This window comes from Penicillium paradoxum, assembly GCF_028828445.1.
Source record: "Penicillium paradoxum strain IBT 22861 chromosome Unknown utg000007l_segment0_segment0, whole genome shotgun sequence".
NCBI classification, from domain to species: domain Eukaryota; kingdom Fungi; phylum Ascomycota; class Eurotiomycetes; order Eurotiales; family Aspergillaceae; genus Penicillium; species Penicillium paradoxum.
This window is the reverse complement of record NW_026643185.1, coordinates 6180809-6204299: the sequence shown is the minus strand read 5'-3', so window position 1 is coordinate 6204299 and position 23491 is coordinate 6180809. Positions and strand designations below refer to the sequence as shown.

The following is a 23491-nucleotide window of genomic DNA, read 5'->3' as shown; positions in this document are numbered from 1 at the left end:
TAACTGACCAATCATAGAACCAGGGAACCCTGGAGGTTCAACCAAGGTTTCAAGGTTAGTCACGAGTATCATGTGATGCGGCTTATCGCTATCGAGGCCCCATCTTTTTTATCTCTTGACACTCTTCTCTCTATTCATTTATCAACTTCTCCGCATTCTCAGTACCTTTCAAAATGCCTCGTGCTCAGGCCGGGACAACCAAAGCGATCGGAAATAAAATAAAGAGCAAGGGACTTGGTCGGCTGCGTTGGTACTGCCAGCCATGCGAAAAGCAATGTCGCGACGAGAATGGATTTAAATGTCACACTCAAACGGTAAGAGCCACGAAGCACCCATACATTTGGATATATCTCTAATTTTTGGTTCATTTAGGAAGCACATGGTATGTAATTCTTACCTACATCTTTCTAGCACCTGGCTCACTGGTTATCAGTCCGACAGATGATGCTCATTGGAGAGGACCCGCGCAAACACATTAGAGAATACAGTCGTGAATTCGAGCGAACCTTCATCGACACACTGCGGACTACGCATGGAACCAAATCTATCAACGTCAATCATTTCTATAATCAAATTGTGGCCGATAAACAGCACATTCACATGAACAGTACAGGTACGTCCAGGGATATGGCAGGGATAGTGTGGACTTGTACTGACAACTGGCGCAGAATGGAAAAGTCTATCACAATTTGCAGCCTATCTAGGGAGGGAGGGAAAATGCCGAGTCGAAGACACCGAGAAAGGGTTATTTATCGCTTGGATCGATAATAGCCCCGATACACTTCGCCGTCGAGAAGCCATCTTGAAAAAAGAACGCCAGGAGAAAGGAGATGAGGAGCGCGAGCAGCGCTTGATTCAGGACCAGATTAAGCGAGCCCAGGCAGCAGCGGCCAACGCTGCGACAGGCGCAGAGGACCCCGAGGCAAAGTTGTTGCAGAGGAAGGAAGGAGAAAAGATGACATTAAATCTTGGACTTGGCTCGAAAAAGGCAGATACAAAGCCCGCCTCACCTCTTACAGCAACGGACTCGCCCGAAACAGATGTACCGACAGCAAGCACTGGCACCGATTCTCCTGCTCCATCTGCGCCTCCTGCGCCGGTCAAGGTTTCGATGTCGATGGGTGCACAAAAGCCGAAAAATGTGTTTGCCATGGCGAAGAAGAACCCTTTGGCTGGAAAGAAAACATCTGTGTTTGCGCCTCCTAAGAAGATGACCGAGCAAGAGAGGATTATGAAGGCAGAGATGGAGGCTATGGAGAGGAAGCGATCTCGCCCAGACTCGGGTTTCATGAACAAGCGACCCAAGGTCACTTAATGTGACATATACTGCATAAAATAAGTATCATATCCGGACATAGCCGGCTTATCACCCTCCGCAGGACCTTGCTCGAGTATCCGTGAAGGTGGTGGTCCTGTGTTGTCTCAGATGTCCTTCATCTACGATTGTAACTAGTAATGAAAAGTGTTATTCTATCTTACTTGTATGGTGATGTGGTTTCCGCCTTGACAGTTTCCTTGATAATCTTGGATTTTGGATGATTCTTTTCGACTTCGAGACTTACGATCAAATGTGTGGTGTATTCACGCCTTAACTACGTAGTGCGGTAAAGGTGAATATATATATCTTCTCCCACAACCATTTTCCCGCCTCAGCAATTTGCTTGAAATAGCCATTGTTATGGCTTAATAGGAAGTAAAAAGGAGAGACATATGTTCTATACGAATTACAGACACTTAACTGAAATAGTTGATATTTTGATACAACCCCAAAGTTTCAATGTTGGAAGCATGTTGAAACACGACCAACTAAATCTCCCTCCTGTAGCCTTAATCCGACGCCCTATCACAACAACAGCCCGGGTGGTCTAGTGGTATGATTCGCGCTTAGGGTATTCAAAACCTGAGCAATATTGCGCGAGGTCCCGCGTTCAATCCGCGGCTCGGGCCTGTTATCTTTTTTTGCTTCTGCTCTTTTGTTCTTCCGCTGTGGATAATGTGGAGCCAGCGGAATCAGCTTTTTCTTGATGGAAGAAACTGGCGAACGGTAAAGGATAGAGTTCGAACCAGGGGGATATAGGAGGCAGATGTATAAAATACTTGAGGGCTCACATAGATGGAACACAGCTATATGCACGAGCATAGAAAGAGGAATCCGGTTCCAAGTGGCACAGCAGCAACGGATGAAAAACATATGAGCCGATAGGTTCAGTTTGGAGTACAACCAGCTGCACCGGTGGATGACGCCTGAACAAATCAACATGTAGGGTTGTCAGAGATCGGCCTGTGTGCCGTGTTCGCCAAGAAGGAGAAGAACAGGATGATCGTGTTTCTAAGTGCAGGGATATAATATGTCGATCATCGCCCTCATCGTCTCTCCAATGGCCAAGGAAGGGATGGTATCTAAGACAAATAGAGTACAATAGGGATCTCTGCGTAGTCGAAGTGAAAGCCATTAGCATGGCATCAAACTCTGTTGCTCTGACCTCATGGTGCTACGAAGAAATCCTGAGTATAAATCAACACCGCGTACTGATGGACCTGATTCTCCCACTAGAGTGAACTGCCATAGACACAATGGACATACCTGACCTCATATACCCCTCCTTTCTGGCTAGCCACTGCCTCATAGGCCTGCTTGGTGTGGTCTTTCTAGTGAGTATGACCAAGCTTCCTCTCATTCAGAACCTTGACTAAGAAGCAACACACATAGAGACTCATATATCGGAGACTCACGAACCCTCTCTCTCACATACCCGGCCCGGAGATATCAAAATGGACGGACGCCACATACACGTACCACTGGATGAATGGAGAGATACCGATGTACATTCATCAGCTTCATGAGAAATACGGTAGGTGTTCCCAACAAGGAGTGTCAGTGTCATCAACAGAAGCACCAAACTCGCAATAGGTCCTATCGTACGAGTGAGCACAGATCGGATCGATATATGCGACATAAGGGCTGCGAAGGAGATCTACAAGACAAATAGCCGCTTTATCAAAACGAAATTTTATCGCAAACTGGCTGCGGGCTCTGCGCACAACCTATTCTCAACAAGCGACAAACATCTCCATGCTGTTCGCCGGCGTCTGTTGGCATCACCTATCTCTGACTCGTCACTGACTCGCCTCGAGCCACTGATAGCTGATAGAGTCCAGCTAGCTGTTCACAAGATCACCGAGGAGCTAATGGATCGCGGTGTTGTCGATGTGTTCAAATGGTGGTTGTTCATGGCGACGGATATTATTGGCGACCTCACCTTTGGAGACTCATTTCGAATGCTTGAAACTGGACAGGTAGATGGGGAAATCATGTCAGATTTGAGAAGAAATACGCTGATCACGGTTATAGAAAACGCAATACAGCCTTGATCTGGAACGAGTGTTAACTTTCCAAGCCATTCGAACAACATTCCCGACCATATTCAAGGTTGCCGGCTATATTCCTGTACCCGGATTCACACAGGCAGCATATGCAGACAAAAGACTCGAAACGTATGCCATGCAATCTGTTGATCGCTATAGAAAGCTGGTCTCCCAAAACGCATCGCAACCAAAGCCAACTCTGTTCGCTAAACTCTTTGATGAAAAGAGTGGTATGTCATACTCGCAAATCCAACAAGAAGCACAGGGGTATATCGTTGCAGGAACTGACACGACCGCTGTCACGTTGACCTATCTTGTATATGCTGTTTGCCAGGATAGTCGTATACAGGAGAAGCTTGTTGCCGAGTTGGCTAGTGTTCCTGAGCCGGTCACAGACCGTAGCCTGAGGGATCTACGCTACCTCAATCAGACCATCGATGAGGTTCTGCGACTATATACGGCTGTACCTACCGGCTTACCCCGATTGGTGCCACCAGAAGGTGCCCAGTTCAATGGATATCATATACCGGGAGGTATCACAGTCTCAACCCAGGCTTATAGTCTTCATCGAGACCAAGATATCTTCCCAAACCCAGAGAGGTAAGTAAGCTGCACCTGAAAGCGTCAAGGTGCTCAACTAATACAATCAGCTTCACTCCCGAGAGATGGGAAACCCCGACTAAGGAAATGAAAGATGCTTCTCTACCGTTTGGTGGTGGATCAAGGGGTAAGTCTCCAGGACTTGAGTATGTCGAGTTACCAACCGACTTAATTAATGTAGTCTGTTTGGGCATGCACTTAGCTCGAATGGAGCTCCGCCTGGCGACAGCACTTTTCTTCCGCGCCTTACCCGATGCTCGAATCTCCACGAAAGAAGGGATGTCAAGCAAAGACATGAAGATAGAAGCCTTCTTCTTGATGGCACCTCAAGGACGTCGTTGTCTCATTGAGGGATGATATCGAAATATTTCGGAATTTCCACAAATGTTGATCATATTCTGAACGGATTATAGTTTCTTGATTGAATGGATCCGAAGAAAGAGTCTAAATTGACGTTTATGTATCCAAATCGTGTTATTAGTCCACTTCCAAGCAATATGTTTTTATTGGCTAGTCGTCTAGCGCAAGTGAGCATTGTTGCATGACCGATCAAGCTTGTCACAACCTAGTTGTTGTTACCTTATACATCTAAGCTTATGAGTGTTCAGCTCTCGGATGGAAGTAATAGTAATCTGGATTCTGCGAGACTTCTTGGGCGTGTCTATTATGCTGAGTGGAATCCGAGGCAAGATCTCAACAATATATCTCACCAAACCTCCCTACACGAGTTACCGCGGAGAATGTAATTACACTCGCACGGCCCGCCAGCCAAGGCATCTAAATAGCCTTGGAGGTTTCAGTTTCAGCGTAATTCAGGGGGACTGTTTCCTTGATCCTGTCACTGCCTAGGTTCGAGTTGGATATCCCAAAACTAGTCGATATACCTCGAATGTTGCTGGAATGGCCAACATAAGCTTTCTGTATAAAACCCACTCGGCCACCAAATCGCCAACTTCCAAAATGACCCAAGCACTCAAATGAGCCTGGGAGAATGGTCGCTGAGCCCATGTACCCGTTTAGATTACAATCCCGACTGCTGACAGTGTTAACGCCCCGATTGCTGCCCGTAGGTTGTTATGTATAACACTGAAGCGCGTTGATTCGTCAAGAACAAACAGTATGCAGCCCTCACTGACATCCCCCTTTTGATCTTCTTGGCTTCTCCCCTTCTCCACACGTCAGAGGAGCAGGACAAGGCTGAGCAACTCGGATGCAAATTACCGGGGCCTATCCGTAACCGCAAGTGGCTTTTCCATATGTCGATCACATCCCATTAGAGGCTGTTGTGGAATTTGTCTCTGGTGAGATGTTCAAAAAAGGACCCAATTCTGAATCCGAGTAGGCGCTAGTACGGGATACGGCGTACAGACAAGCTTGTTAATTGGGGGCTGATAATCCCCGTGCTCGAGAAGCATGATATAAGCACCAAATCCCCTAGAAGCTCAGCCTTGTCCACGTTTCTTTAGATACTCTCCCCCTCATTTCGACCTCTTGTGATATGTGATCCGATGTCGGATATGTTGAGTAGCCCCTATGGGCTGTCCGTTCGTCGAAACGGCTCCTGCCTCGACACCGAGCAGGATTGTGGTGGAACATGGTCGCCCTGGCGAGCCTGCTGCCCAGGGGGCACGTTCTGCCCTCCTAACCAAGACAATGTGAAATGCTGCCCATCAGATGCAGAATGTACCGATCTAGTGGATAACACGCATTGCGCAAATGAAACCGCGAATGTCTACAAGGCCGTGGGGTGGTTCTGTTGCGCGAATGGCACCTCGGCCTTCCAAAGAAAGAACGGATGGGTTGGCTGCGCCGATGACATTTCCGCTTTGAACAGTGATATGACCCTCTTGGCTATTAAATATCATGGTATGGAACAGGCCCGGAGTCTGAGTGTAGTCTATTTGCTAACGGACCGACAGCAACTCCCTCCTCATCCATCCCATCATCGACTGCGTCCGGCGCAAGTAGCGCCATGGATGGGTCAGCTACTAACACATCCACCACTACCACCACTTCTGCTACCGTCACTTCTGCTACCACTCCTTCCGCTACTAGCACCGGAAATACTGCCGCCGCCACGAGCGAGGAAATCAACTCATCGTCTTCGTCATCAAATACCGGAGCCATTGCTGGCGGAGTCGTTGGGGGAGTAGTTGGTGCAGCCATTTTGCTTGGTATACTCTGGTATCTACTCCGTCGCCGAAAGAAGGCACAGGGTACCTTGGGAACACCTACGGATCCAAGCCCTCTAATGTCCACGATCGGCGGATCGACTGCTCCTCCCTCGAGCGCCCCTGCCTCGAACGTTGGCGGTCCGAATGTTGTTGAATACTACAACAAAATACCCGTCGGTTCGGATCCAAGAGTACCGGCCGAGCTGTCCGGTCGACAGGAGAATACGATTCATGAGTTGCCGTCATCGCAGGTGAAATATCGGTGATGGCTGAGTATATACCCGAGAGAAAGGCCGACTTTCTCTCCTTTGATGAAATATGTAATAAGACCTACCTAATTTTGAGTTTCTGTTTCTGGGATATTACCAAACATTTGATTTCCTAGATCAAGGGCCATATGGCAAACGAAAAGTGGCGAGCTGGGTCTCACATCTCACTGTCAACATAACTACCGGCCGCTGCTAATGTGGCGTAGTAAAGATCTGTCTCGGCACAGATGACCATTCTGCCTTTCCCAGCGAAGTTGAAGTTCGCTGCTGTAGATCCGAGGTGGATTTTGCCGAGAAGCTTTCCAGATGGATTCCACACCTGCACGCCATCGCCACAGCCGGCATACACGTTACCCCGTGAGTCGCAGTGGATGCCTTTTCAAGGAGTCAGTTCCAATATAGAATACAATGCAAAGATCAGCGTTGCTAAACTTACCATCGGGTGCACCGGCATTAACGAAGGCAAAGGTCTTGCGGTTCTCAAATGTGCCGTCCTTTTTCACATCGAATCGGTAGCTGAAACACAGCTTATGATCAGCTTCAAGTACCAGAGAACACCAGCTGTATAGCTAAAAACACGTACATGGAGGCGCGACGGGTGAAGTCGAGACCGAAAAAGCCGCTGTCGATTCCGGTATCGGTGACGTATGCGTAATCACCATTCGGGGAGAATGTCAATCCTTTTGCAATGTTAGTCATATTTCCATTGTCAACTTTTCGGGCATCCTGGATCCTTTACCATTGGGATGATCGAATCCGTCCGCAACAACTGTCACGGCACCTGTATCAGGGTTGAATCGATACACCTGATCCTGTAGGCCGGGAGCAGGGCGGAAGTCTTGGGCATAGCCATAGATCGTGTCTGTGAAGTAGATTTCCTTGTTTTGGGGATGAATAGCCACATCATTCAAAGAATTGAATTGGCGACCGAAGTAGTTGTTCAGAATCACTATAGACCGCTTTGTTAGTTCTGGAAAGCCAGAGAGCTTGATTATACTAACCTGTAGTGTTGTATGGCTCCTTCGGGTTCATAACCCACAAAGAAGGCGGCTTATTATCGCCTTGACCTTCGCCAGTGAATATGATATCTCCTCGGTAGTTCGTCCCACCTGGAGTCACTGTTAGCCATCTTTAGCAGTGAGAGGCAAGCTAATCGCGTACCATTAGGGTTGAGGACCATTGGCGATGAGGGAACGGTGGTCACATCGACCAAACCCACGGCATCAGCCTTATGGGAGACAGCGGCAGCGTCCGCAAGAGAAATCTTTTCAATAATGGCCGACTTTTTGAGACCGGTGCCGGCGTTCTTAGCGCCTGCATTCTGGACAAAGAATACTTCATCTGTGTCCTTGGACCTGAAAGCCAATGTCAGAGTGTGTCTTTTATATATGGGGTTGTCTACTTACCATACGACCGCTTCATGGAATAGAGGGTCCTTTGGAGAGTGTGCAATCCGGGTTAGAGTTGGATCGTCTCCAATGATCTTGAGGAATTCCTTGTCGTATACATGGAAAGGCCGCTGGGCTAGACTATCTCCGGTTGATCCCGGGGGTACAAAGGACTATACCCGAATCAGTAAAAATCGCTATCGGAAGCGGCATATGGAATCGCATACACTCTTTGCACTGAATTCCGTTGGGGGTTGAGTTGTTTCTAGGACATTGAAGGCCTTTTGATCAATCAACTGCGCCTGAGCGGGAAGTTTGCTAGATGTGACAGGCGACAGGAATGACCCCAAGAGTAAGAGCGTAGCCAGTGAGGACATTTGAGAAGGCATCTTTAACAAGACGGCGCACTTTAAACAGTGTGCTTTAGAAGGATTTTTCGAGGGGAAGATCGGGCATTTATTTCAGAGGGGGCTGGGGACGTGGGGGTACATTGGCATGGACCATGCTGCAGAAATTCTCCGGACTCCATTCAAAGCTAAGGACTCCGTACTCCGTACTCCGTATGCCGTGTTGCTGTTGAGCGATGTCTGATGTCGGAGTCGGTCCGATACTCGGCCCTCGCCTCACCTAGAGTCGCCTGTTGACGTCATCGTCATAACAGTGGAAGGATATCTTCGACGGATCTCGAGTTTAATAAGGAAAGAATTCCTCAATGTATGCTTTGATCAATATATTAAGTCTCATTCTACCGTTTCATATGCTCAGTATCTGCTATGCTAGTTTCTATGTCGTGCAGCAACTTCGGTTGGAACTTGGCCTGGCTTAACACTCAAGTCGGAAGATTTAGGACTCTGGACTACGAGTCTCGGGCTTATAACCCAGGGAAAAGACCAAAAGAGAAATATGGAATACCCGGGCAGCACAAAAGTTAGCTAAGTATATACTCAATGCTACCTAGGTAGGTATCCATGCGGTCTTCACCTGTCGGCCCGGGGGTCACCGAAAACACTCGAATTGCCTAGTGAACCACACCGGGTCCAAGGCTGGAACATTCGGCACACAATTGCCGTAACTGGGAATGTATGTATTGCTCTCTGTTTTATAATGGGATATTTTTAGGAGATAGATTGCGGCAACATCATCACACGTGGCGAACCATGAAATACGGAGAACAAAACAAAGTGGCGATTTTCTCTGGTCAATAGTTGGTCGACTCTAGAAAGCGTGAGATGCCTTCAATGGGATAGCATTTAATACTGATATTGACGTTCGAGTCTGGATTGGTCCGTGAAATAAAGACCAAAATAGAGACAAAATAAGCCGCCAGTTCGTGAGAACCTTGATATCCAATCTTGCTTTAGGGAATGTTCGCTCTGTACCAAAAAGGGAAACCTGCTCACGGAGAGCTGGTCATCGGTCAACTTCATCCTGCCTTGTTAATGATTCGAACCATATCGCCCTGTCTAGACTTGTGCTTCGCTCCAGACACACCTAGGTACATTCTGGCCAAGACAGTCTAGAATGGTGACGCCTTTGTTCTGTTTAGCGTCTAACTCTATTTGCCAGTGTTTCAGACACAAAGAAGGCATTGAGAATCCTGATGTATCATAAACCAAGAAAACGAGGTGACCCGCCGTTGCTTTCATTAAGCCAGTGCAACGTTATATCCCTTGACTTTGACCTTATTATAACGGTGTAGCTCATGTTGATGATCCCGAGTCCACAAATCCTTGGCTTATAGAGCCCCCGTGGAACGCTGCGGAGAAATAGAACGAATCCAAAGAGTCCACCGGGGAAATCTAAGCCGCTGAAGACGGAGATCGAGGAGATTTAGACGAGAGTCGTGAAAATGTGGAAGCCAAGCCGGCACTGCGGGATTTTGTCAAGCGCGCTGGAGGAAGAGAATTCACGTTCAACGAGGCACCGGGCGATGAACCACGGATGATAGCCAGACATCCCCGGGAACCAGCGATGATTGGCTAGGGACGGACCCCTGCCCTGCCAAGATCAAATACTCTATTATGATTGGTTGTTAATTGAAAAATACCCAGCCAATCGTGTTGCTTTGCTCCTGAACCACAACGTCGTCGTCCGTGGTGCAAGAGCTGACCTTCCGAAACACACAGAATCTCTCAATTTGGCAAACAACTCTCGAGACCATGAACCCAGAATTGGAGCTTTGGAAAGCTATGGCACTATGGCAGCACATACCCAACTGTTGACAGTTGATGCGTCTTGACAGGCACGGTGGCTGTAGCCAGAATCCCCTCGGATCTGAGTTCCTGATGGTTCCGTATCCTTTAGTCTCGGGCTAAAAGGATCTGATCATCCTTCCGTTGGGTCCACACTGGGAGTCTCTTTCTGGAGTCTTTCTGGCCCGGAAGATCCAGTTTGCAAGTCTTTGTCGCTTCCAGACCAGGGTCAATTTGCATTTCTGGGTCCCACTGGAGCTCTGTTGATAGTCACTTCTCCCTACGGTCTTCCAGTTGCCAATGACTTCCAAAATATACCAGAGTGATATTGTCTCAGAAGAAACAGAAGAAAATGCGGAGAACAGGCATCCCCCGGGCTCTTTCTCCTGTAGATGGAATCATGGTTGCAGTCCGACCTTCCTCCGGGACCATGTCCATGGACAATGACCAGGCCCACAGTTTGATGGATCTGCCAATGACGAATTTCTCGGGGAATATAGAGATCTGGAATAACCAATGGCTTGAATCTACCCAGATGGACCCAATCAGACTGTCTATTGTCCGACCCATGGACCAAACTTCTTCCTAACCCACCGCCATACATCCAATGGCATTCTCTACATTCAGCCCATATCCACTGGCCCAGAGGGCTTACTTGTCAAATCCATGGCCTCGACTCTTGTGGGGGCTCATACATAGCACACGACCCTTTCCATTGTCTCAACGGCCTGACGTACTTGCGCCCCCGGTGGTTCCCATGGATGGAGCCAGGTACAACACACTCTGTGGGACATCTTTGGTCTCGACCTACGAGGCAAGCGTGGCGGAGAGAAGATTCTGTTTCGTTCGAAAGCTATATATAACTGCTCTTGTCCGTCCTGTTCATTTCCTTCAAACAACCACAGTCCTTTCCGGTAACCTGGCTCATTGATTTTCATTCCGTCTTTACAATCCAACCAACGCTCCTTTGAGATCTTCAGTGATATCTTCATTGATACCTTCATTGATACCTTCCTTCTTTCGTGACTCAAAAAAGCACATACACACACTCTCTTTCCACCAAAATGCAGTTCACCAAGTCTCTCATGCTTCTGGCAGCCCTTGCCACCAGCACCCTCGCCGTTCCCACAAGCCTTGAGCGCCGCCAGGCCGCAACCTCCGCCGCCTCCTCTGGCAGCTCCAGCGGCGGCGACTGGACCTCCACACCCTCCAGCGGTTCATACTCAACCGACGGCTTCGGCGGCAAAACCAGCTCCTTCGGCTCCGGCGAGACCTACGCCGGCAACGTGGGCAACCCCTACGGCAGCAACATCATCCAAGTATCCGCGTCCAAGGCCAGCGAGTACAAGTACGTCGCACAGTTCACAGGCTCCAACACCGACTCCTGGACCGTCGCCATCTTCAACAAGTACGGTCCTGACGGCAAGATGACCGGCTGGTACGGCAACGCCTGCCAGACCTTCACTCTCGCCCCCGGCGAGACCAAGTACGTCGCCTTCGACGAGGACTCCAACGGTGGCTGGGCTGCTGCCTCGGGCTCCACCATCCCCACAGACAGCAAGGGTGGCTACGCCTCCACCTGGGGTGAATTTGACGTCGGATCCGCCACCAACAACGGCTGGTCTGGCTTCGATGTCTCGGCCATTGCCGCCCAGAATGCCGGTATGTATGTCTCTGGTATGAAGATCTGTGATGCGCTCGGCACGGTTTGCTCGTCTATGACCAAGGACGCGGCCAGAGTCGATAACGCTTACACTTCTGCTGAGACTGATATCGGTGGTATCGGTGCTAACTTGGGCTCTGGTCCGGTTCGCATGGCTGTTACCATTGACTACAGCGGTTAAAGCTGATTTGTTCTCTTTGATTTGATATGACTTGATATGATTTTGAAGATAGACGATTAGATCATTCTGTTCTTTTTCGGAGGATGGTCTATAACCCCCCAGCTGGAATGGTTTCTGCTTCTGTGTCAATATAGAGACTTTAGGCTGGTCCTTTTTTGGTTCAATACACCACATACATTCTTTCAAAATTCCTTATTAATTCCTTTCCATGGAGATATCACTAGGGGCTGACATATCTGGCGTGGCGTTAAAACGTGGCGGACGTGACCGCATAATTGCATACTTCCGTACGTCGCCGCCACGTTGTTTGATCCCACGTTCATAGACCGAGACAGGAATAAGATTAAAGTTAAAAATAAGCTCATTTCATTCTGATATTATTCATAATAACGTTGGATTAAGGTATCGACAAATTCATTAACTTCATATGCGCCCAATCCAAACCAAAAAAAAAAAACATCAATCTCGAGATTACTTCCGGGCGCTCACCAAACCGTAGAACTCAAGCGGCTTGATACTGAAAGCACCGTTCGACTCAAGCTTGTATTTGGGATCTGCCAGCTCGAAGGTAGTATCCTTGATAATGCTAGCGAGAGTGAAGAACGACCACCGCCAAGCCCAGAGCTTGCCAATGCACTCACGCTTGCCATTACCGAAGCCCTTCTTCGCGGCAGCAGGAAGCTGATCCCACTTTTCGCCGAGGACACGCTCGGGCTTGAAGGCCTCGGGGTCTTCGAAGACAGCTGGGTCGCGGTTGACCTGGCTCAAGATTGCGATCATGGGTTGGTTGTGGGCGATCTGGTACTCGCCTCCGCCGAGGAGGACAGGGCTCTTATCGTTGGAGGGGATGGGCTCGATGTTGAAGCCTGGTGCTGTGGCAGAGAGACGGATGGATTCGCGTAGGACGGCCTCGACGTAGTGGAGGCTCTGCAGGTGCTCGAGGTCGATGTTGTCGTCGCCGACAATGCTATCAATCTCCTCCTGTGCTTTGGCGAGTGTGCTCGGGTTCTCCATCAGATAGTAGAGGGCGTATGAGACGAGGTTGGGTGCTGTGGCGGCACCGATGAAGATCGAGATGATTTCATCGATGACCTGCGACTCGGTGAGCTTCTCGCCGCTCTCTGGATCGGCTCCGTTCAGCATAGCATCCAGGATGTCGTTGCGGGCCGTCTCTGGCTGCTCTTTGCGAGTCTTGATAACCTGTGCCGCGAAATTGCGCATGGTCTTGGTATCTTTCTCGAATCGGCGTTGGTACACAAGCCAGTTCAGTAGCTTGGGACGGGTGGGTCGCTTCATTGCCTCCATGGTGGCGCCGTCCATGGCATTGAGCATGGGTGGCTCAGCGCCCTCAAGCACGTGCACGCGTTGGTTGAAGAAACATTGCATGCAAGATGCCAGCAGGAGACGGTCCAGGTCTTTAGTGAGCAGGGTGCGTGTCTTGGTTCCTGCGCTCCACTTCCTGGTCAGGTCCGGAATGACTTCCGCCATATCACCGAACAAGTTATCGGTCGCGGATTGCGTGAGATGAGGCATCATGATTCGATGGGCGATACCCCAACTCTTCTCGTAATCGTATGCGGTGAATAAACTATCGTGCACAGCATATCTGATTTCTACCACCGGACCTGTCACACACTTGCGGAACCGGGTCTGGTCACAGATCTCTTCCAGCAGAGCGACGCTGCCGATGAAGACAATCTCATGGCCGAGAGCGTTGATCTTGAAGATAGAGCCTGATCTTGTTAGTGGATGACTCGTTTACCTAGATTAGCTGACAACTGCTTACCAAATTGCTTGGCCAACTTGTTGAGCGAGTTCCACGTCTCATTGGGGTTGACATCGAATATATTACCCAGGAGGGGAACTCCGGGTGGTCCTGGAATTTGGGTAGGCATATCGCTGAAAAAGGAAGGGGATATCGGTATAGTACACAAACAAAGGATCAAAGAAAGAAGAGAAACGATTCCTAGCTCCCAGTGGGCGGGGGAAGTATTAAAGCGCCATCAGGCTTTCGGTTTTAGTTTGCACCCGGAATAATCTGCATGGCTTTCCGATCGACAGATCAAGATGAATGAGGCGATTGGCGCAAAAGGAATCTTACACTTGGCCTATGTCTCCATCGTTCACCAGAGCTCCGGGATGCGCTGAAGAGATCGGCAGGATTGCGATTGTAATAGCGCAGATTGGTGCGCCGATCAGCCCAAAATTGGCAATCCATCAGACTATCTGGAGCCTTTCTGCAGCTATCTGGGGCTTCTGGGGCCTCCAAAGCGCGCTACGGCCTGTAGTGCACCACTGAGCTGAATGGAGTTCAGCACAATTGTCAGCTGAAAGCTTCTGCAGATTTTTCCAGTTCTGCATCACTGCACTCGCACTGCACTCCACGCATCTTGACCGCTCCTATGCCACGTTGGTACACGTTGTATATCAGTGTAACGACGGGTAATGTTGACCATTGTGGTCATCACACAGGGTAAAGTAGTAGAACAAGAGATCGAATGCATGATCATCAAACCATGACTTGTCAGTGTGGCTGCCAGTGGGGCACGAGTCGACCGCAATTGCGGGTTCCAGCCTCCTTGTTTGCCGCTGTGCATTTGCGACATCACATCATGCTCTGCAGGGATAAGATGGCCCATATGTATTCGATTCTGTATACGGAGTACTCCGTACACCGTATGTGGATAGGGTTCATTCATTTGCCAGGGGAGTGATCCTGGTCTCATTTCTTTGGCGCCAACAGCACTAGCCTGAAGGACTAAGTCCAGTTCAGTGAGTCGGCCCGTGGAGCTGGGATGGAGTCATGTGATAATGATACTGCCCAAGGCCTCATAATTCTTTCGCCACTATTTAATCTACTATGGAGTAAAAAGAAACGCTATGCGTACCCCCAGACTCTCACTGGGTGGTAACTGGATCAATGTATATGTCATCCAAGAAATAGTACAAGGTAAAAACAACTCTCCAACCTAGAACCCAAAGCTGTCCAGCAACGAATTGGCATCCGGCTCATGGAACATTGTGGGCGGCGGCTTCACCTTCGGTTTCTGATCTTCTTTCTTTGGTTTCTCTGCAGGGGAGTCCTCGAGAATGGCATGTTCCTGCGAAGGATCTGTAAGTCGCATCGGCATATCAGCAACCACGAGGCTGCTCCGCCGACGAAGCAGCTTCCGATAATCGACCCCGTTCTCTATTATTTCGAAAGAGGTGTGTGATTTCAATGAGTCCTGGGTAGGTAGCCCACACAAGAACTCCCAGTGGCGTACAAGGTCGAGAGCGAGAAGATCGCAGCCCATACGGTCGTAGAGTCGAGCATTGCGAATAACAAAGTCCCATTCTTCTCTTGGTCGCACTTTCGACGCACCTTTGAGAGTCTGGAGTGTCTTTGCGCGGAGTTGGTGGTATAAAACCACCAAAGCGGGATCATTAGAAAGATAGGATTTGGACTGCAAGGTTCCTCGCCCCGGGCTTCCCGGAGTATCCGGGGTCGTTGATGTTAGGAGGGTTTCAACCGGTGACTGGGTCTAATTAGTTGAGCGTTAACGATCGAAGAGGGCGGATACTCACTATCAGTGCCCGCACCGCCATATCCCGTCGTCCAAGCATCCAGAAAGCCCAAGAGGCCATCCAGCGATTGCCCTCCGAAGCTGCTTCAGGCAAGACTTTCTCTTCCAAGATTTCCTGGAGAACAGGACCGTTGTCTCCTTCGGAGGCCCGAGTAATTGCGATTGCGAGCTGGAGATCACCCATCTGGTTTATGATGACATTGGCAGCGTCGCGCAAATGGTCCGCGAGAAGGAAGAAAGATGCTGCGTACTCTGTTGAGTGTAAGTTGAATGTACTCAATTGTAAATGAAATAAGATTGGGATTACCAAATCGTCGCTTTCCAAGCAATGCATACGCGTTCTTGAGCGCGGATGTCCTCCATCGCGGCTCCTTGAAGTCATTTGCCAGCAAACGTTGGGTCGCCGCTTGTTCGCGATTCCAGTGTGCGATGCGCCAGAGACCCTGAAGGACGTTTTTCTTCCCGAGAGCAAGATAATATAGGGTACAATCGATCGGGTTTCTCTCTTCTGTCTTGGTATATTCGCACCGGGCGAGAATCTCGAGTTGTGATTTCTAATCAAGCTGTCAGTACATAACCAGACAAATGATGTGACACACACGCACCACTGCTACCGAGTCCGATAGCCACATGAAAAGACCGCTCTCGCGAGCAGCCTTCCAAGTCAATTGGCCATTGAATTGCCGAGACACAAGGTCCGTAAGAATATCTTGACTGCTGCTATGGTAAGCCCAGACAATCTCTCGCCATGAGACAGTGTCTTTGTTGGCGAGTCCTTGGCTCCGTCGGAGCATATGCTGTCGGAAAAACAAGAGATAGCGTGCTGCGTTATCATCCATTGATCGCCGGTGTTTCTCGACCATGGCAACACATTCAATGGTATCTGCCAAGCGGAACTGTTCGTGGCTAGACAGTTGCGGCAAGGCAATCCGTGCTAAACTCTCATTCAACGCCTCCGCTGCTTTTTCATCAATGACAGTTGAGAATTCGTCTTCAGTGAAGTCTACATAGGAAGAGCGCATTTCTTTGGAAACTTCTTGTTGGGAAGCCTGGCTTTGTTAACATATGAAAGAGGGACCAGTCGATAAGTACTTACATCTTGATCGTAGAAAGATTCCACTGGCATATCTAGGAAACCATCTAATTCATCACCGTCAATGTAAAATTTGAGCTTGCGATGTAGATTCAACAAGATCGAATGTACCAAACTAGTCTTCCCGGCTAGAATGCATTGTGCTAGGAATTGTGGGTGGAATATCGGCAATGGGCCATTCAGTCGGCTGACAAGATCGAAGAGATCAACTGTCGACAGTCCCCGAGATGGCATACGGAGTTCAGATACCAGACGATCTCCAACATCGATGTCCTTATCCCAAACGAACAGCTGATTGCCCGCACCGATAACTAGATGGCCATTGCTCATCCAACAAGAGTCTCCGATAGGGTGAGGTGTGAAATCCTTGATCCCGATTTCTCGAACTTGTGTCCATGAGGGTCGAGAGTCTAGATAATCATAGCGAAGCTGAGACAGGAGAACAACTTTGTGTGGGAACCCCACAGCTAAGATGGATTGTTTGTCTGGTGTTGAAGTCCAGTCCAAATCACGGATAGTGTCATGTGCAGCAAAATGCTCCTCAAACTCCAGCTGAGCATTGTTGGTGTCCCAAATCGTCAGACGGGTCCGGTTTTCATCAACCAGAGCTGCCTTTCTAATGGAGCTGCCACTGGCCAGGGATGGATTGATGATGCCGGTATCAACAGTTGATTGAAGTAGCCAATTAACCTTCATCCTTACCGGATCAACTGTAGCCGTCCATGTCCGCACAACTCCATGGTGAGTGTAGGAGAGAGCAATGTCGGCAGAAAAAGAATCAAAAAATCCCGAGGCTTTTTCTTTAGGGCCAGCAGGGTCTACCGGCAGGATGTATGCAATATCTTCCTCCAGCCCCATGTTAAAGGTGCAAAACTCTCGTAATTGATAGCCATTGTCATCAGCGGATTTCTCTTTTTGGTCATACTGATCAGGACCTCGTATCTCCCAAGCAATTCCGTGCATGTCTCCCCAAATCGTTGCTACATAGGCAACATTTGCACTCGTTTCGGTGCTAGGAATTGGCAGCACACACAGCGGTTTTCCAGATCGTGTGAAAGGCAAAGTAGCCAATTTCTTGGCATGGTACGAGCTGACATCCCAAAGGGAAACTCCATTGTGGTGGAGATTAAGGAGAAGATTCTGGTTCTCCAGCACGCATGTCCGATGAATGTGCTCATCTGAAAGAAGGACGCTCTTATGCGCCAATCTTGACCCTCCATCCCGACGCCGTTGTGTCCATACAGTGGCTTTGTTGTCGTTGGTACGAGAGACCAGTGTATCTCCAGTCGCATTTCGGACAATCTTTTTCACAGGAGCAGTATGACCAGACCAAGAAGCCGTCTGAGTAATTCTTCTTGTGCGAGGTGCAGGGTCGAATAAAACATCCACATGAGAATCATACCACTCGATTCGACCATCAAAGTGATGAACTAGAACACTGAGTTTGTCTTCTGAAGTTATGCTCTGGAATGCACGAATTTGTGCGTAGTCTTCTAGAGGCGGCCGATCGCATGCAAATCCCAAGTCTAAGCCTTCGACGTGGAGAATATTGAAGACACTCAGATTGGTCTTTGCTTTAGAGCCAATATCTTCCAAAGCCCATGCAGACATATGGCCCTGGCCATCAATGACAACACAAATTTCCGGGGCCTTACTCGCAACCTCAATAATGTGTTCCAAGGCATGGTTGTTTTTATTCCCTGTAGTCCTTTGAACAGCACGCTCGGTTGCAACGCAAAAGTCACGGCTGTCCAAGATAAACCCATACCGCCGTTGTGGTCCTTGGTCTGCATTAGACGCATTCCTAGGTTGAACTGATAAACTCATGTCAATCTCAGCCCAGAATTGTAGGGCAGAAAGCGCATGGTGGTCTGTCACTGCCCATACTCGGATCTTGTTATCGGCGCAAAATGTGTATAGAACATTATCCATAGATTGCTCCGGGTGCCGAGGCAAACGCCAGTGTATCCCGGTGACGACATTCGGATGGGGCAAATACGAGTTCTCGAACCGAACCTCATCTGCGCCAAAGGCGAGTCGTCTCCATACTTTGACCAATCGGTCGTATTGTCCTACTGTAACAATTAAGGCCGAATCGGGAGAAAATTGCGCAAATTTCACCGGTGTAGCAAGCTTTCGTTTCCATACCAATCGTGCTTCATCGTTCATAAACCAGAGGGCAAGGCGGGAATTGCCCACCAGCAGCTCGTTTGAAGAACCCCACGATAATGTGTAGATCGGCTCGTCGTCATCGGAGGCGCGAAACGTGTAAAGGAGAGACCACTGAGTAAAGTCATTGATTAACTCCAGTTCCAATTGTCATTATGCGCAAGTGCTGTGAGCAGATCAAGCTCCGGGGAGTGGGGTTGTATGCGCACTTTCAAAGTTTCGCCTTGGATGCCGTATGGCTGGTACACGAATACATCAGGACCACCACAGACGGCAATCCTACCAGATGTCTCGTCAAAGGCTACAGCCTCGAGGGTTTCGGTATCATCGACGTAGATCGTTTGGAGGAGCGCCTGCGGACCGCCGAGGATGACCAGCGCGTGGCCAGAGATGTAGGCCTATTGGGGAACGCGCGCGGGCAAAGGTCAGCGACTGGAGGATTTCAACTGGTGATGGAGCTGTAATGGTAGTTCAGCAACCACGGGGGCCACTTACAACAACGCGAATGCCATCCCACAGCGCGGTGCTGAACGACTGGAGCTTCGCTGGGGGTCTCCCCGGCAGTACCGCTCGCATAGAGGCGGTTGATTCGGGGGTTGGACGCTCGTTGCGCTCGGAGGCAGATTACAACATTGCCAGGGCAATATTATTATTATGTCTGGGAATAGCCAGAATGACAGAGGAAAATGAGCGTAGTAGATGGGTGTATGGGGGTTTGTCTAGATACACGTAGGAGACTTGGCGGGAGACGTCGATTACGCTCCCGCTCCGCTCGGTGTGACCGTGTGACCGATGATCCTCAATGTAGGCCGCATAAAGAAGCTACGGGATGGACATCGGTCGTATTGCATGATCAATCTTTTTTTTATTTACGGCGGAAATTTACATAACAAGGACCTATAACCGATTTGCAACATAATTACAGAGTACAGAGCTCACTAATAAGCGACTACAATACTACGTCAACGTATATCTCAGATAACCTGGGATGACCAGATGGTCTACATATCACCGTACTGACACACATGGTTTTTCATCTTTCCCAGAAGAGCTCTATTAAAACACAATTCGTATCTTGGGTATCTCATTCAATCATGGCAAAAGTACAAAACAGTATACCAAGGGCCCAGAGTCCATTGAACTCGCTATATGCTGCGCCGCATGATGCATCCAATGAAACATCGTGGCACCTATCCACAGACATGAAAGGATGGATATAATCATCGCTGATGTACATGAGGCTAAAGCAACTGCAAAGACGTCATACACCAAACAAGGAACGTCAAGATCGTCGATTAGCTGACCTGCGACCATCTGACGGAGACTCGGGAGGTTCTTCGTCAACAAATCGGACGCTGTTTCCCACTGAGCTTTGCCGACCTGCCCGTACCCGCTTAGAAGACGTAGATAGAGCAGTCGTAGTCCCAGCACGAAGTAGTCGGCTGGCAAAAGGTGTGCGTAAGGGTGTAGCGGGAGTGGTAGATACTTGGGCAAGGGCTCGCGCACGGGCGGCTCGTTTGGAGGGTGAGGTGGTGAAATTGGGAGTCGCCAAGGGACTTGCAGAGATTGGATCATTGGAGGTTGCTTGAGATGTCGTCGTGAAGTCGCTGATTTTGAAAGGCGTTTCAGCCTGGTCTTGATACCAAGGGTCAAATATCGCCGGGCTAGCTGCATTGCCATTCCCGAATGTTGACATTCGTGCAGGTGTCAAGGATGGACCCGCAGTATCTCGAGCTTCCAGCTTCATTCGGGCGTTATCCACCCAATCACGGAACATGTTTCTCGAGTGTTTGCGTAGATTTCTTTCTCGCATGGCTTCGGCGGTCTCCGTGGTACTACCAATCTGGAAGATACGAAGGCTGAGCTTGCGAAGAGAAGCAGCTGCTTGACGAAGGACATGTACTCGGTATACATTATCTGCCTGGTCTTCCATCTCGCGGCGAATGATAAAGGTTTCGGACATTTGCATCAATTGGTCAAATGCAATTTGTCGGAAATAAGAATCGTCCGCATCCTGGCAGTCCTGGGTTCTCTTGGTTGTTTTGTCGTGCCATTGGACGAATATCGCGGATGTATCGGCAAGCAATTTCTCACGATCAACAGCATTGGCTTGTTGTTCCATTCCCGTGATGATTCGAGTCTTGGATGACCAGGTAGCCAGTGCCTTCGATGCTAGGTTGACCTTAACCTTCCGCCGGACTTTTGCATACGCCTCTTGCCGCCGTCGTTTACCAGAATCCACTTTAGCCTGGTGCCATTGCTTCATGGTCCTTTTCATTAGGAAGTAAAACCGAGCATCTTGAGCCCAACTTTCCATCTTAATAACCTGTTGGTGCTTTGACCGCCAAATCGCCAGAGATTCAGCAGCAAGCCGTGGAGCATAGAACTCAAACGCCACATACTCTCGCTCGCGCTGGAGTTGCACTTGGTCCCGCCAAATGGAAAATTTAGAACGAACCAAACTCCCGGCCTTATGGTCCTCGTGGGTTTCAGCATGAAACAGTAGACGGGTGTAAGTGTCCCGAGTGTTTGTCACAAACCGAGAAAATACTTCCCGCTTGATTCGCTGCTCACGGATCCTTCGCATAAGCTCATATCTCTCCATCAGGATCCACCTGTACATGGCCTCCATTTTTAGTCGCTCGTCAACGCGAGCCTGAAGGGCCAGGCAGCGAAGCGTATCATTCCAGGAGATCCACGCGTTGCGTTGTATTCGCTGACGATCTAGCTCTTTTGCTTGTTGGAACCTCCGCGCCTTTTCAATCCATTGTGAAAGGGCATTCCGTACAATCCTTGTATCAACCATTTGAGATACTCGAGAAGCAGCTGGGGCCAGCCGAGACTGAATTCTCCATTCATCAAAGGTTTCTCTGAGATCATGTTGACGCCGAGAAGCTTGGACCTCTTGATCTGCACAGGAAATGGTTCTCGAGTGATGGGACCAAATCTGAAGTGCCGACTTCAAAGCTGACCGTTTGTTATGAAGGTCTATCTCATGATCACGCTCTCGATTGGTGCGGAAGTTCCGAAGCCAGGAAAGCAGTGACCGTCGTTTGAGTCGATAATCGGAAACTTCAAGAACACGCCTATCACAGAAGCACCACCACCAGTCCCAGAAGGCAGTTTTTTGAATCTTTGTGTCGCGTACACTGACTGCTTGAATCTCTGCTGCCTTCAGATCTTTAACCTTTTTCCGCCACATATTGAAAGGTCTCTGCAATGCAAATCGCTGAGCCTTCAACTCATTGACCGCTGTGATCTCGCGCCAGGCATTGAAATATTTGACACCAAGAACATGTCTCCGAGCAGCAGAGGTTCGAGCCACTTCTTCCGATGTCAACTGGGCCCAATGGCTAAACGCTTTAGTCATTAGGTATAAATCACGTGCACGACTAGCTCGCGTCTCAAGGTGCTTGAAGAACCGATCTGTTCGGACAGAGTGGCGTTTTTCTTGGATAACTCCTCGCCATGGATCGAACGCTTGTCGGATGAGAAGGCCCCGGTCGTAATTGATTGCGAGTGTTTCTCTTGTTTGTCGAGTTTGTCGTGCTTGGAAGGCTTTTTTCAGCCATTGGGTCAAAATTCGACGGCAGATTGACCGTTGGCGATACATATTGAAGGTAGATGCATCCCGAAGTAGATCGGAAAGTTGGGGGCGATACAAAAACTCGGGTGGCACCTCTTCTTTATCAAAAGAATCGTGCTCTGGGCTTTGTGACATTATTGATTGCTCTTCTTCGGACTCGGAGCTGGAATCGTACGAGGGTGGCCGATGGGGACGTGAAGCTTCAGCCATTCTCTTCGAACGATCACGAGCAACGGCCGATCTCGCAACCACTCCGTTAGTCAATGGCAGTTCTCCTGTGGCTGCATTCTTGTGCTCTATTCCATCAAACCGGCTCAGTAATCGGCGACCGACATCTAAGAACTGGCTGATCAATTGTGTCCGGTCTGGCGATTTTGTAGGCCCGAACTCATGGCTGGGTGTAGGTAAAAGGTTGGGCTTGGGAAACTCCGGTTTGCCTATTTCAAGCCGTGACATTGAAGATCGAGAGCTGGGGCGATTGATTAAGCTTCTCTGTGTAGCATCTTCACCAATATCATACGTAGTGTTAAACGATGCGCGCCGCCTCGGTGTCGGTGGCACTCCATTCGTAATCGGAGCATGGTCATGGTTATGGTCAACCGTCTGGCTATGAGTGACATCCACTGTATATCGGTCATGTTCATGTGTCTCATTGAGATTCGTAGATCCCTCGTCGCCAAGCTCAATCACGATTCCCATCCGTTGGAGCGCATTCTCGAATTTGTCGAAGAGAGTATCGCCGTGGACATCTTTGCTTCCCATTTTGAACAGGAAGCGCAGACAGGCATGGCCTGGGTCCACATTGACGCCATGATCACCAATGACTTCGTCGTAGGCCTCAAACAGCGCCCGGAATGGGAGTCGATCTGCTTCAGGTTTTGTCTCGGCGCTGGCGACAACCTGGTAGAGAAAACCGACATCTGTCAAGATATTAGCTTTGATTGAATTAACGCCACCATTAATTTCATACCATCATCGGTAAGAGACGAGCTCTCTTCGGTCACGGCTCGACGCTGCGAGGATATCGGAGGCATCGAAAATTCGCGATCTTAAGGCGCGCTTGTCGCATCTGGGTCATAGAGCCGCAGGACCAAATAAATCATCGCGAAGGTCGGGGATACCCAATATGAGAGACATGCGCGGGCAGAGATACTCTGCGACCAGCAAATCCAAAAGAATAGCAACAATAGACTAGTCCATGCGCCATCAATCGAAGCAATGACTGGCTAAGCGGGTTGTTTTGG

General features: G+C 49.3%; 8 protein-coding genes across 8 annotated transcripts; 4 read left to right on the top strand and 4 right to left on the bottom strand.

Moving 5' to 3' along the window:
* Positions 1–173: 173 nt before the first annotated feature.
* Positions 174–1315, top strand: N7457_009767 (putative C2H2 finger domain protein (Kin17); the record flags this gene model as incomplete). Its single annotated transcript, XM_057180810.1, has 4 exons — positions 174–314; positions 373–382; positions 434–613; positions 669–1315. 4 exons carry the CDS (start codon positions 174–176, stop codon positions 1313–1315), a joined length of 978 nt encoding a protein of 325 aa, XP_057029196.1.
* Positions 1316–2574: 1259 nt separating this feature from the next.
* On the top strand, positions 2575–4323 carry N7457_009766 (cytochrome P450; the record flags this gene model as incomplete). The annotated part of the gene is made up of 6 exons (XM_057180809.1): positions 2575–2652; positions 2711–2852; positions 2912–3297; positions 3353–3966; positions 4017–4093; positions 4148–4323. The coding sequence occupies 6 exons, from the start codon at positions 2575–2577 to the stop codon at positions 4321–4323; spliced, it is 1473 nt and encodes a 490-aa protein (XP_057029195.1).
* Positions 4324–5474: 1151 nt separating this feature from the next.
* Positions 5475–6406, top strand: N7457_009765 (uncharacterized protein; the record flags this gene model as incomplete). The annotated part of the gene is made up of 3 exons (XM_057180808.1): positions 5475–5832; positions 5886–5946; positions 6022–6406. The coding sequence occupies 3 exons, from the start codon at positions 5475–5477 to the stop codon at positions 6404–6406; spliced, it is 804 nt and encodes a 267-aa protein (XP_057029194.1).
* Positions 6407–6566: 160 nt separating this feature from the next.
* On the bottom strand, positions 6567–8174 carry N7457_009764 (SMP-30/gluconolactonase/LRE family protein; the record flags this gene model as incomplete). The annotated part of the gene is made up of 8 exons (XM_057180807.1): positions 6567–6784; positions 6846–6925; positions 6993–7089; positions 7149–7358; positions 7411–7518; positions 7571–7764; positions 7816–7970; positions 8025–8174. 8 exons carry the CDS (start codon positions 8172–8174, stop codon positions 6567–6569), a joined length of 1212 nt encoding a protein of 403 aa, XP_057029193.1.
* A 2879-nt stretch (positions 8175–11053) lies between these two features.
* On the top strand, positions 11054–11833 carry N7457_009763 (putative allergen; the record flags this gene model as incomplete). Its single annotated transcript, XM_057180806.1, has 1 exon — positions 11054–11833. One exon carries the CDS (start codon positions 11054–11056, stop codon positions 11831–11833), a length of 780 nt encoding a protein of 259 aa, XP_057029192.1.
* Positions 11834–12304: 471 nt separating this feature from the next.
* On the bottom strand, positions 12305–13728 carry N7457_009762 (uncharacterized protein; the record flags this gene model as incomplete). Its single annotated transcript, XM_057180805.1, has 2 exons — positions 12305–13566; positions 13620–13728. 2 exons carry the CDS (start codon positions 13726–13728, stop codon positions 12305–12307), a joined length of 1371 nt encoding a protein of 456 aa, XP_057029191.1.
* A 1074-nt stretch (positions 13729–14802) lies between these two features.
* N7457_009761 (uncharacterized protein) lies at positions 14803–19237 on the bottom strand (the record flags this gene model as incomplete). The annotated part of the gene is made up of 7 exons (XM_057180804.1): positions 14803–15351; positions 15401–15651; positions 15707–15953; positions 16005–16448; positions 16496–18775; positions 18871–19059; positions 19157–19237. The coding sequence occupies 7 exons, from the start codon at positions 19235–19237 to the stop codon at positions 14803–14805; spliced, it is 4041 nt and encodes a 1346-aa protein (XP_057029190.1).
* A 706-nt stretch (positions 19238–19943) lies between these two features.
* N7457_009760 (Sfi1 family protein) lies at positions 19944–23281 on the bottom strand (the record flags this gene model as incomplete). The annotated part of the gene is made up of 2 exons (XM_057180803.1): positions 19944–23167; positions 23218–23281. 2 exons carry the CDS (start codon positions 23279–23281, stop codon positions 19944–19946), a joined length of 3288 nt encoding a protein of 1095 aa, XP_057029189.1.
* Positions 23282–23491: the final 210 nt, after the last annotated feature.